This window comes from Hydractinia symbiolongicarpus, chromosome 11 (assembly GCF_029227915.1).
Source record: "Hydractinia symbiolongicarpus strain clone_291-10 chromosome 11, HSymV2.1, whole genome shotgun sequence".
Taxonomy (NCBI): Eukaryota; Metazoa; Cnidaria; class Hydrozoa; order Anthoathecata; family Hydractiniidae; genus Hydractinia; species Hydractinia symbiolongicarpus.
The window spans coordinates 10,925,530-10,939,544 of NC_079885.1; the positions used below are offsets into that span (position 1 = coordinate 10,925,530).

At 31.3% G+C, this 14,015-nt stretch overlaps 2 protein-coding genes across 5 annotated transcripts in view; both read right to left on the minus strand.

Moving 5' to 3' along the window:
* Nucleotides 1-1,446: 1,446 nt before the first annotated feature.
* Nucleotides 1,447-8,597, minus strand: LOC130614070 (uncharacterized). The gene is made up of 3 exons (XM_057435467.1): nt 8,500-8,597; nt 7,680-8,015; nt 1,447-2,035 (listed from the first exon to the last, which is right to left on the minus strand). The coding sequence occupies exons 1-3, from the start codon at nt 8,546-8,548 to the stop codon at nt 1,641-1,643; spliced, it is 780 nt and encodes a 259-aa protein (XP_057291450.1). The 5' UTR covers nt 8,549-8,597; the 3' UTR covers nt 1,447-1,640.
* Nucleotides 8,598-8,845: 248 nt separating this feature from the next.
* Nucleotides 8,846-14,015, minus strand: part of LOC130614068 (uncharacterized) — a 40,771-nt gene continuing 35,601 nt past the window's right edge. For all 4 annotated transcript variants that reach the window (XM_057435466.1, XM_057435465.1, XM_057435464.1 and 1 more), the window contains 2 exons: nt 12,105-13,557; nt 8,846-10,259 (listed from right to left, as the gene is read on the minus strand). The gene's annotated coding sequence lies outside the window, so the exon portion shown is untranslated. The remainder of the gene's footprint in view (nt 10,260-12,104; nt 13,558-14,015) is intronic.

The following is a 14,015-nucleotide window of genomic DNA, read 5'->3' on the forward strand; positions in this document are numbered from 1 at the left end:
GTAACAGAGAAATTTGTCTTACTTTACTGGTGATGAACAATCCATGAACACATACATTTTTATCAGAAAAATTAAAAAATAAGGAGAAATTAAAGAGAATAGCTAAAACTTCAATTTTTAAGTATATTTAAGTACTTTTAAGGAGATTTTCTTCTTCTAAGGTTATTTAAGGAATTGAAGGAGGAGTGGTCACCCTGAACCTATCACTTTTTTAATCTAGACAAAATATTAATTTCACAGTATTAAATGTTTCTATTATAATCGAGAACTAGAGAAGAGCTTTTTCAGATTCCTTAAAATTTAAGCATGGCGTAAGCAGATTGTGAGGCTGAATAAAATTAAAAGGAATGTTATTATTATTGCATATAATCTAATCAAGCAAAACCTATGTACTAACAGATAAAAAAATTAAAAAAAAAGAATTAAAAAAAAACGATATAATTATAATCAAATGTGAAAGTGCTACCAGCAAATGTGGAAGGAAATTTTATTAATTACAGCAAATTTGAGTCAAAGTTTCAAGTATATACGACCATAATATCCAGAAATACATCAGGTAAACTGCTATAAATTGATGTCAAAGTTTTACCATCTAAAATTTGTAAACGGTATGACTGCAAACAACCTACAAGTCAACTATTTTAAACTTTTAAAACGCATTATAAAATATACCAACTAAAAGTGAAAAACTTATAGATTATATCGACTCGCTTTTATTTAGCTTATAGTTAAAAAAAGGTCGCCCTAAAAAAGTCGACAAAATTTTTGGTCCTTAAAAATATTAGTCAGTCCCTTTTTTTTCGACTAATATTTTGCAGATTTTATTAATGGGTCATACAACATGCTAATTTTAATATATTAAATTCAACTAGACCTTAAGGTACCCTTATTTTTTAAGGTATTTGAATTTTAATGCACTAAAAATCGACAAAACCAAAGAGCAAAAATTAAAGTTGATAAAAATAGATGATTGATAAAAAAAAAAAAAAAAAAAAAACGTAAAAAAAAAGTTAACCAAAATTTTAAATCGACGAATTTATCATCAATTTAAAATTTTGGTCAACTTGTCTAAAATTTTGTCACTTTCCACCGATTTTATCTTACCAATAAAGTAATTAACTCATCTATGGCCTGTCTTAAATACCAAACAACAACAAATTCAATTTAAATAAAAAATCACGAGTGCAAATATTTCACAATAACATAAATGGCGTTAAGAGAGAGATGACTCACAAATTAAAAAGTGTAATCTAGATGTTAACCCGATGTTGGAAATTGCCCCTCCCTCCTTGCCCAAAACGTCAAAATCAGAAGATATAATATCTGGGACATACGCTCCTGTAGAGCATGGGAGCTCTTAAAATACTTTCAACTCCCTAAAAAAACCCCGATGTCTCACGGTATAACATTTTAACGTCAAAGGATTAACCCCCCCCCCCCCCCCCCCTCTTTAATGTATAGCAGACACTTTTTGATTTTAGCAAAATATCCGTTTCTCTTTGTTTAAAATAATAGAAACCGTCTCAAATCACTTCTGCTTGCCATTAAAATACATTAAATACTAAATACATCAACACCGTTTTAAAAGTCCCTTTTAAAACAAGATATGTCCACACATAAAAAAAGAAAACATCGTCCGTTTACAGGACTCGACATAGCATCACTGCTAAAACTGTTACTAAAAAAACAAAAAACGAAGCCGATTGATCAGGTGTTGAGTTGGATTTGATATTTTCCCAATCTGGAAAATCTGTGTTGCATTTTTCAGTTGAGCAACATGACCTGCAACTTATCTCCGTCACACCAGCACCTGGTTTGCTGGGTGTACATCCAAAAGTGCAAGAATTCGATGTTTCCTTATGACAAGCTCTGGTGTATATGCTTGCACTTGTGTTGAATGGTTTCGACTCATCTATTCTACTATGCACTGCAAAAGTTGAACAAACCATTCCCTTCTCACAATCCACAGTCGCACTTGCACTTACCGGTGTTTTGCAAGAACCATGTTGACAACTATAACATTTCAGTGTAAAAACTAAAAGAAAAATATTATCACATGAGTTTAGATTACCTGTCTTGTCAAGGTAACTTTTAGGCTGTTTCTTTATCAGGTTGACGCATTCTGAACTCATCGATGTTCACAGCGAACTAGGATTTCAAAATCTTAGATACAAACTTCAAAAACGTGCTAATTGTTGCTTATGTCAGCATTATTATTCTCACAGGATTTGACGAAAACCCTGCGTGGATTATTCCGTAATACAGATGTGTCAGAACGTGCGACCACGCTGTTCACCTGTGGACTATTTTTTGTGTGCTAAATTTAGACAACAAACTCTATGGATACACTTACCAAGATGAAAAGTGTTTGATTAATATTAAAAAAAACCCAGGTGCTGTTAAATATATTTGCTTTCCTTTTGAGAAAAAAAGTATATGCATGCATTTGATCAAACAATAACACTTTACGCAGTAGCTGTCACGAACATGAAGTAGTAATAAGAAAGAAACCTCGTACCCAGACCTTTTATGAACTTATATAAAAAAGAAAAACCTGGGGGTAATGGTGGTGACATGTTATTGATAAGGAAGTCATTTAACCGAAAATTGTAACTTCGCCCTAACAATTTTCCCGCCAAACACTTTTTGATAAGTAAATTCAAAACAGACTATAAAAATGTAATTTGCATGCCTTTAAGTTAAGAGGAGGGAAAGTAGGGGGGGGACCAACTAATGTAAATTATTTATTCGTTTTATCTAAGATTATAGTAACCGTATTACATATTTAGAAATAGGATAGAAAAAAGGTCTATTAACATGCGTACACGCTTGCTTTGATGCTGCTTAAGTTTCTCTCTTTAACAAACTCAAACGTGGGTTGCTTGTTGCTTGTTGATCACCTACTGCAAAAGAGTAAACCAAGTAATGAACAAGTGCCATTTGCCATTTAACATTTTTGGAGTAAATAAGCTGCAGTAGTAAGAGATTCTTCACAAATGACGTCGAATGTAGGAGGGACAGAGGTTCTGTTAAAATTGATACTGGTTGCAGGGGGAGGGAGAGAGGGAGTGGAACTACTGGTGATCTCAATCTTCACAATTTTCAGACCAATGATTTTCCTGATGGGACTTCAAAAGGGGTTAATTGCGTAAAAGTATTTTGATGGGATTTTAAAAGGGTTTGATTGCGTAAAAGTATTTAAAAAATATAAATATCGAACATGAGGAAATTAATCATTTTCTTAATTTCTGACAAATTCATGAGATTTCTAGAGATGCATGGAGTCAAAGCAATTGAAAGGCAATCGAACGATCTTTTTCTACCTAGCTGTCCACGATGATTGTTATTTCTCCACAGTTGTCACTTTTTCCTTATATTTCATATTTTTAAGTTGTATTTTTTATGATCCGATATCATTATTTTCCCACACAAACGGAACAAATGTGGTTGGTCGTGTCGCAAAATGACAGTAGCTTTTGATGGCTTGGTGTTTCATCTCTTCAGTTGCCTAAAAGGTTTTAAAAGAAGGGACTTTTTTACACAATATACAATGTCCTAGTTTATTCAAGCATCGAATTATTTGTTTTGATCCTGTTTTCCTCTTTGTAGATATAGAGAAAAGAACATGTTTAGCAAAAAGTGTTTATTATTGACCTTTATAATGTATTGAAAATACCAAGATATACTCGTCTAGTTTTGGACGAAAAGAGTCGTTGTTGACAACTTGAAACGAGAGTATTCGTGAACGTTTGAAGTAAGGTTGGAATATCAGATTGTAAATGCAGTGAAACGTTGTGGACATGTTAAATACATAATGAATGCTTCATATTTCATTTCGAACCAACATAGCGGTTCGTTGTATTTTTTATTCGCCGTAAGATTTCTCTGACCTTGTTTTTCGTTCGCAATATCTTATTTAGTAGCAAAGACATCAATGCTCTACCTGTGACAAATTTGCCATTGTACAAAACAGAGCGACTGTGGTGTGATGACCACATAAAGTCTCACTAAAATATTGACAATTTTTTTTATGAAAATATTGAAAACATTTTATCTCGATTGTTACAGATTTCCATGTAATGTTCACGGTTTATGTTAATACTATGTTACAAAAAGCTCTATTACTTGTTTCGAAATTAATCCAAATTTGTTTTCTTTTTACATTGCCTAAAACATCAACATTTTCATTCCTTTTTTTCCGTCTAATATCTTCATGATAACACGATGGATGATAATTCAACTCTAAAGCGACAATTTTTTTCTATTCAACAACCGTAGTATAGGCAAATAAACTTGGGTTACTATATTTCTGAAGACTCACTGCTTGTAATCTTTTCGCTGCCGTCTCCTTGGTGCAGCGGCTCATCATCTGTCACAGTACGCTCAGTTTTCTTTTTTTAGACGAAGTTCGTTTTAAAATTTATTCGTAGCGATAAATCTGTTTAAAAGTTATGTCAGGTTCCACTTGCTATATCTTTGTGTATTTGAGCTTGTTGGTTCATTGCTTTCAGATCTTATCGTTCATTTCGTCTGTTAAACGACCGTAATGTTTTAAAATGCGTATAATTGGATTACTTTTGATAACATTGGTATTTTGCGATATTTCGTCTACCAGTGTTTTTCACAAATTTAAAAATGGCGATTTTAAGCGACAGAATTGGCCACCATAACACGGGCAGTAAGTATCTATTTTTCAACAAAAAAAGATTATTGCAAAGGAATAGGCTAAAAAAAAAGGAAAAGAAAATTTTAAAAAGTAAAAAATGTTAACCACAGGGCTTAATCCACTGCCTCTCTGCTTTCTAAGCAGGACAAATTGCACCTGATCATAAACTGGATGTTGGATTTGAATGTCAACATTTCTAAATAAACAAATAATTTCATATTCATATTTTTGATAAAATTGATAAAAATCTCCCAGTTCCAAGTCGTTTTTTAAAGGAAGAGAAAAGCAATCTTGAGATATTAGGTTAATAAAACTATTTAATCAAAACCACGGCTGACAACAAAATCATTCAAAAATGCGTCAAATCAATTGCACCTGTCTCCTTTTTTCTCATTTTATCTTCAGTGAGCGAGTTTGCGAAATCACACAACAGAGAAATCAGGAAAGGGCGTTGCGCCTAGATCTCTTTCTTTCTCATTTGTGGTGGTTTTGTTGCCGCGACCTTTCGAGAAACACCAACGTCTGTATTTCCCCACTCCGAACTCTATTGAGATCTTTCAAATTTTTTAATTTATCAATCATGTGTTGTATGTGGCACTCTTCTCCTTCCACGTCAGCATCTTCACCATATTTGTCACCGTCATCAAATGGTACCACTTCTACATTGACTAGTTATTCTCCCACAGATTTGAGAGACACGTGCCACAAAACATTTCAAAAATATGTTTATTGTTCTTGAAAGTTCCAAACACTTCTATTAAGGCTCAAGTTAGTGAACAGCCATCAAATCGTGGAAGTGACTATGGTTTGCAAATTCCTGTACTTTATTGCTTTCATGGACAAGAAAAGTTAATAATCCGAATAGTAAAGATCGAATTTATAAAAAGCGATCTAGATTGTTAGAATTTTTTTGGACTGACCGCTAATTGAAAAAAGTCATATTTACTATTTTATCGCCTGGCCAGAGAAAGGGCCAGAGAAAAAAAAGAGGCGTTCGCCTTTTACAGTGTCCGTCAGCTTTGAGAGAATACTGTACTCCATAATTCCTAACCTATCTATAAAAACAAATTGGAGAAGCGAGTCAAACTCAGGGTGACCACTAACAAAATGAGAACAAATGTAAGGATATTAAGGAGAATTAAGGAGACAAATTGACATTTTTAAGGATATTTTGCTACAAACGAAAATAACAAAATAAAAAAATAAGGATAATTAAGGAGAAAACCAATTTTCATACTATGTTCTATGATAAGAAAATTATACATATTATACAACTTATAAATTATGCCCTGAGAGATAGAAAATATAGGATTTCAGGTAACAGAGAAATTTGTCTTACTTTACTGGTGATGAACAATCCATGAACACATACATTTTTATCAGAAAAATTAAAAAATAAGGAGAAATTAAAGAGAATAGCTAAAACTTCAATTTTTAAGTATATTTAAGTACTTTTAAGGAGATTTTCTTCTTCTAAGGTTATTTAAGGAATTGAAGGAGGAGTGGTCACCCTGAACCTATCACTTTTTTAATCTAGACAAAATATTAATTTCACAGTATTAAATGTTTTGATTATAATCGAGAACAAGAGAAGAGCTTTTTCAGATTCCTTATAATTTAAGCATGGCGTAAGCAGATTGTGAGGCTGAATAAAATTAAAAGGAATGTTATTATTATTGCATATAATCTAATCAAGCAAAACCTATGTACTAACAGATAAAAAAATTAAAAAAAAAGAATTAAAAAAAAAGGATATAATTATAATCAAATGTGAAAGTGTTACCAGCAAATGTGGAAGGAAATTTTATTAATTACACCGAATTTGAGTCAAAGTTTCAAGTATATACGACCATAATATCCAGAAATACATCAGGTAAACTGCTATAGATTGATGTCAAAGTTTTACCATCTAAAATTTGTAAACGGTATGACTGCAAACAACCTACAAGTCAACTATTTTAAACTTTTAAAACGCATTATAAAATATACCAACTAAAAGTGAAAAACTTATAGATTATATCGACTCGCTTTTATTTAGCTTATAGTTAAAAAAAGGTCGCCCTAAAAAAGTCGACAAAATTTTTAGTGCGTAAAAATATTAGTCAGTCCCTTTTTTTCGACTAATGTTTTTGCAGATTTTATTAATGGGTCATACAACATGCTAATTTTAATATTCTAAATTCAACTAGACCTTAAGGTACCCTTATTTTTTAAGGTATTTGAATTTTAATGCACTAAAAATCGACAAAACCAAAGAGCAAAAATTAAAGTTGATAAAAATAGATGGATTGATAAAAAAAAAAAAAAAAAAAAAACCGTAAAAAAAAAGTTAACCAAAATTTTAAATCGACGAATTTATCATCAATTTAAAATTTTGGTCAACTTGTCTAAAATTTTGTCACTTTCTACCGATTTTATCTTACCAATAAAGTAATTAACTCATCTATGGCCTGTCTTAAATACCAAACAACAAAAATTCAATTTAAATAACAAATCACGAGTGCAAATATTTTACAATAACATAAATGGCGTTAAGAGAGAGATAACTCACAAATTAAAAAGTGTAATCTAGATGTTAACCCGATGTTGGAAATTGCCCCTCCCTCCTCGCCCAAAACGTCATAGTCAGAAGATATAATAACTGGGACATACGCTCCTGTAGAGCATGGGAGCTCTTAAAATACTTTCTACTCCCTAAAAAACCCCGATGTCTCACGGTATAATATTTTAACGTCAAAGGATTAACCCCCCCCCCCCCCCCTCTTTAATGTATAGCAGACACTTTTTGATTATAGCAAAATATCCGTTTCTCTTTGTTTAAAATAATAGAAACCGTCTCAAATCACTTCTGCTTGCCATTAAAATACATTAAATACTAAATACATCAACACCGTTTTAAAAGTCCCTTTTAAAACAAGATATGTCCACACATAAAAAAAGAAAACATTGTCCGTTTACAGGACTCGACATAGCATCACTGCTAAAACTGTTACCAAAAAAACAAAAAACGAACCTGATTGATCAGGTGTTGAGTTGGATTTGATATTTTCCCAATCTGGAAAATCTGTGTTGCATTTTTCAGTTGAGCAACATGACCTGCAATTTATCTCCGTCACACCAGCACCTGGTTTGCTGGGTAAACATCCAAAAGTGCAAGAATTTGATGTTTCCTTATGACAAGCTCTGGTGTATATGCTTGCACTTGTGTTGAATGGTTTCGACTCATCTATTCTACTATGCACTGCAAAAGTTGAACAAACCATTCCCTTCTCACAATCCACAGTCGCACTTGCACTTACCGGTGTTTTGCAAGAACTATGTTGACAATTATAACATTTCAGTGTAAAAACTAAAAGAAAAATATTATCACATGAGTTTAGATTACCTGTCTGTCAAAGGTAACTTTTTAGGCTGGTTCTTTACCAGATTGACGCATTCTGAACTCATCAATGTTCACAGCGAACTAGGAATTCAAAATCTTAGATACAAACTTCAAAAACGTGCTAATTGTTGCTTATGTCAGCATTATTATTCTCACAGGATTTGACGAAAACCCTGCGTGGATTATTCCGTAATACAGATGTGCCAGAACGTGCGACCACGCTGTCCACCTGTGGACTATTCTGTAATAAAGATGGGATAGAAAGTGCGGTCACGCTGTCTACCTGTGGATTATTCTGTAATAAGATGTCATAGAAAGTGCGTTCACAAGATTTTACACGCTGCCCATCTGGTTTGTGTATGTTAAAAGTAGAGATTTCGCATCACGTCGGTATAAAGTTCAATTGTGTAAAAGGAATATACAAAATAAAAATAGAACCGAAAAATCTTACCAGGTAATATCAAAGTTACCAATAACATAATACCAAAATATTTAGACATGATGGAATTAATTTTTAATCTAAAAATAAATAGAAAGATAGTACAAAATGCCGCTAAGGTTGTTGTTACCAAACACTTTCTGGCGCAGTAAAGCCTAAAAATATGTTAGCCACAGTATGAAAAAAGCATTTGAAATCGCAATTATAAATGATACTTTTGTCAATTAGAGAAAATTGTAAATCCGTTCACTTTTTTATTAGAAACGAAGAATTGACATGTTTAATACTACACGGAAAGAAAAAAAATCAATATCACCAAACACATTGGAAGTATTTCTTTCACTAAAAACAAATCAAATATGGCAAATGATTTTTCTTTATTATCAGTATAACACACAATAGAATTATTAAAAATATAATCTCAAAATTTACAAAAAAAAAAAAAAAAAAATAGAAATAACCTCATATGTTCATTTTTAAATATACGTTGAAACGAACATAAATTTCTACAAATCACGTCTACACAAAGTAATGCATGTCTCAACAAAATCATATATAAAGTGAAATACATTATCCTTACTTCTGCTCTCAAGAATTTAAAAACATTGTTTATATTTATCATTTTTTTAAAAATAAATCCGAAACGTATTTTTGTGATTACTCTAACAAATGTAATTTGGCGAATGAGGTCCAAAATTTCAATAATTTATTCCAAACATGTTTCACAAATATTTCTTTCGTTAAGGGAGATTTCAAGACATCCACAGTCATCTGTCATTTTTTTAATAAAACAAACTGATAAATCTTAATCCTTTTTCAATTCCTGTTAAACTTTTCTTTCCTATTTTCTAGGGGAAATAGAAGTGTGTTTTTAAAAAGAATATAAGACCTAAATTGCTCTGTGAAAGCATGATTATACCAATGGTACTTGAATTTAATTAAACCATGGTCAATTGTACAGAAATCAGTCCACAAAAACAAGAAAATAAAAATTCACAAAAGCCATAAAAATATATATAATTAGAAGAAACTTTATACAAATCATCTGAAAAATTATGAACCAGCTTGTTACTAAATATAACATTACTAAATATACTTTTAATATGAATAATATATTTACACGTATAAATTTTATAAATTGTTTAAAAACAACAACAAATCATCACAAATACAATCACTGTATAAAATTTAAATAAATAATTTCAGAATTAGAAATGATATTAGCAATTTAAAACAAAAATCTTAATATTTGGAATATTGTAAACTTTCCACCACTGGTAAAGGGATTTAGCCACTAAATTATGCATCCCCTTTAAGTTTAAAACATAATGCCCAAAAAATCAAGTTAGTTAGTTAGGTTTTTTTTCATTCCATCAATTAAAAGGAAGGAAAGAAATATTAAATGATGTAAAACGGAAAAAGTAGCACAAAGAAATTGAACAATAACATTGGGCGGACAATATAAGCTGCACTTTTCGGAATATCAAATTTTGATAAACATTTATTTGTTTGGCAGCATGTAAAGCATTCCGTGCGATTTAGAGAATTTATATTTCCGCTGCATGGTTTATGGCAAGCATCAATAGGCTTCTTACAGTCTCTGTTCACAGAATAAATGCTATATTTTGTTCCCTCTTTCTCCAACGTGTACATGGTCTGGCAAATCTCATCAGTAGAACAGTTTTTTGTGAGAGTCGGGTTTAATAAACAATTGGGGTAAGGCTGTCCAAGTTTCTCGATGTTCGTGCAAGCGTAACACTCCAGTGACGAGACTAAAAATAAAAATTACGTGAAACATTTTTAATAAACAGTTTTGTTCTTTCCAGTAGCAAGTATGTCTAAGTAACTTAAATTTGATCTTTTTGAAAATTAATTTTATATTTTATATCTAATACATCTATTACTTGTTTAATTTTCCTGATTTCATAACTGAGGTACGTGTTACTCACAGCAAGAGACTTGTGGTAAAAAAAGTCCATGATCAGTAAATAAACAGGTACAATTTATAAGTCCGTGATTTTGGGTTATTTTGGGCTTAATTATGGTAAGTCCAACATGGTGATTCGAATCATAATATAGCTAACATTATCGTCATTGTTCACTCAAATAAATGTGTTGGCTCTACAATAATAGCCGTATTTCATCTGTCTCTGCGCAAAATGGTACCTCAAGTTGCGAAACACATGCCGTTTTTTAAGGACGGGTGATCCGGTGGATTTATCCATGGGCCACTGATTAGTCTTTATAATAATAGCCGTATTCTGTTTGTCTTTGGCCACAAGGGTACAGAAATTAGTGAGACCCACGAAATGCGGGAAGTGGGAGACCAACGAAATGCGGTAAATAAAGGACGAGTGATCCGGTGGATATATCCACGGGCCACCGATTAGTATAGAGAAAGTTTAATTTGTCCAACTTCAATTCTACTGGACAAATTTGAGTTACGTACTGCAATATGCCGTAGGTAACATATATTTGTGTTATACATTGCCGACGATGCGTTTTTCAAAAGTAAGGCAATATACTGTGTTGGTATATCTGTATAACAAAATAGAAACTTTGGCTAAGCGTTATACATGACTTTACATGGAATGAGAAAGTGTTGCGTACAATCATTATTCGGGATGGGTTGGTGACTAAAGCTTGTGGGATTTATGGTGTCACAACTCAAAATGTTTCCTTTTCTAATGTCACAACAGGTTGTTATAAGTAAAGAAAATTATAAACAACTTTGACTAATTCAAAACACATCAAACGTATAAACGTTAAAAAAAATGTCATAACAACTTCTTCCTGTTGTGCATGCCATGGATGAAGTGATAACTCCCCGGGATTCCATAACCGACTATTATGCCTTCATGAATTTGTCAATAAAAGTCATGATTATGCTTTTGTTCATAAAACCTTATAAATGACATGTCATGTATAATTATAACGAGCTATATCTTTTAGTTTGACATTTAACATTGCTAAATTCGTGTTTGAAACAAAAGCATAAAGTACCAACAACAAAAATCCAACTTTGGTTCCTGTTTTGCTCAATTTTTTTTTGAACTTCTTAAAATTGATCAACAATACTTTTTTCAACAAGTAACAATTCAGCCATATTATTAAATTATTAAAAAAGCAACTTTACTAAAATTAAATTATGTTTTTCTTCAGCATTCAGTAAATCCATTTTACTTAAAAAACTTACAGTTTAAGGATTCTCTTTCTTTGGTCAACATCAATCATTTTTCAGATTTTCACATTATAAGAAAAGGACTAGAATTTTTTTAAAGGAAGAGAAAAACAGCTTTTTAAATTGTATCTATTTTAACACAAAAAGACATGTTTTAGACTTAAGGAATTTAATATTACAAGCTTTATACCTTTAACAAGAACACTAGGCGCAAAAGAATCATACACAAAAGTTATCAACAATATCAAAGATGGCTGGAAAACATATTTTAAAAACAAATAAAAAATCAGCCTCGTAAAATTCTGATTAGCATATGCTTATTTTTCCTAACAAATGATAGCTTAAATATTCTTATGCTTACCAAAGAACATGAGCAATTGTAATGTTATCACAAAGTTGGAAGGTTGCGCAAAAATATGTGTAGAGTAAAACCTACCTGTCTTCACCAGGAAGAATAAAAAAAAAATGCACTGGTGCATGCTGTAGAACTTTTCAAGGGTTAAAACCATACAGTTCATGAAAATGTTTATTTTTATATATATTCTAAAAAAGAAACACAAAGCATTTTAAGGTCATACAACTTATCAGGTTTATTCAAATAGATCGCAGCTTTCATTTACTATTGGACTGTTTTTAACAAAGAAAGGGCTTCTAACTAACAAATTATGTTTTTAAATAAACAAAATTAATTATATTAAAAGCCTAAACAAATAAAAATTGAAATCAACAAAAATTGACGAACAATCTAATAATTATATAAATATACTTTCATATATAAGGAATATTAAAATTGAATAATGTATAAAGAGATAATATATATATATTTTCTCAAAACACAATGGAAGGCACGAAAGCATCAAAAATACCTGAACAAGTTAAATATTAAAAAAATAAACTCTATATAGAAAATTGTATATAATTGTTTTTAGAGTATCAATGAATACTTTATAACATGCACGAGAACTTCTTTCTATCATGCAAAGTTTCAGTTTTAACAACAACAAAAATCAGTGAACATAAAATCAACTTCTTAACCTTCTGTCATTGGAACTATTGTTTCGATACTGTTGTAAAAAAACATATGATGGTGTATACACAGGTTAACCATGTGTTCTTGCTTTCATTTATATACACTGCAAAAAGAACTAGCTACCCGTGGATGTACTTAACGCTAACCAAGATAAACCTGATCATAAATGCATTTTTCTTAATCAGGAGTGAGAAATCACAATATGTACGCAAGTGCATACAACCGTTGTTTACTGCTTTTTGTTATCCCCACCTCCACAATGATAATATAATTTAAATTCTCAACTTGTTATCTTACAATTGAAATATGAAGAAACAGTATATATTTCTACGATCTCACCAAGTATCTCTCAAAAGAAAACAAAACAAGGCTAAAAAACTTTTTAAAAGACGTATATAGAGAATAAAAATTATTTGTTTGGATACAAAATAATTTGTCATCTACTGTTAATATAAAATGTTGCTTAAACCCACAAAGAAAGTAATAAGGTCTCAATTCACATGTAAATATAAAATAAAAGTGCAAAATAACAAAAAGAGAGAGCTTTTATTAAATACACTACTGGATGTGTTGTCTATATTACATCTATCTGTGTTGCAACAGCTGTAACAAACTTCTTGTTGTCCCGTAGTCGGCAAACACGTCCTTGAAAAAGTACCATCTTTCATTTCGCAAATTCCTTCAGCTGGTTTTTCACATTTACGTTGTATAAATAAGGGTTCAATGTTAGTGACCATAGATTTATTAAATCTTTGTTCTGTGTAGCACACCTGATCATCACTCAAGCAATAGTCAACCTTTACTGGATATTTGCAGTTGTTTCCTGTGCCTACACAACTATAGCAAAACAAACCATCCCCTGTAAAAATACATAAACGAAAATTTTAGTTCCAGTAGACGTATATCGTGGCTGCACAATATATATGCAAAATACTATTTAAGTGGTATGAGTGTGAAGTATGCATGTTATACAAGAAATAATAATTTTCTGGAAAAATAAAATTAGAATTTTACAAGGCATTTTTTCAAAGTAGGTCTGATAACACAATTGAAAACTTAGAAACTATTATAACTAATTGAAAATCCACATGCATTGATTTATTAAACCCTTCCTAAATACGAATTTGAAGAAAAGTTACCCCTTATTTTTAATAACCCCTTGACCCTACATTAACGCCTTATATTACAATCCTTAAAGGGAACCCAAGGTATAAAATGATGTTGAACTTTCATCATAGAGTTTAAAAAGTTGATTAAAAAGTCTTTTTAAATCCCAGCATACTTCAGTATTTTTTTCATCAGAAAAAATTACCACAT

What these genes read in the sequence shown, in the direction of transcription:
- LOC130614070 (XM_057435467.1), bottom strand. Translation starts at nt 8,548, where the DNA reads ATGTCTAAATATTTTGGTATTATGTTATTGGTAACTTTGATATTACCT. An exon ending in GGTAACTTTGATATTACCTG is followed by an intron (nt 8,016 to 8,499) that starts GTAAGATTTTTC and finishes TTTTTCTTTTAG; the next exon opens with TTTTTACACTGAAATGTTAT. An exon ending in CTCAACACCTGATCAATCAG is followed by an intron (nt 2,036 to 7,679) that starts GTTCGTTTTTTG and finishes TTTTTCTTTTAG; the next exon opens with TTTTTACACTGAAATGTTAT.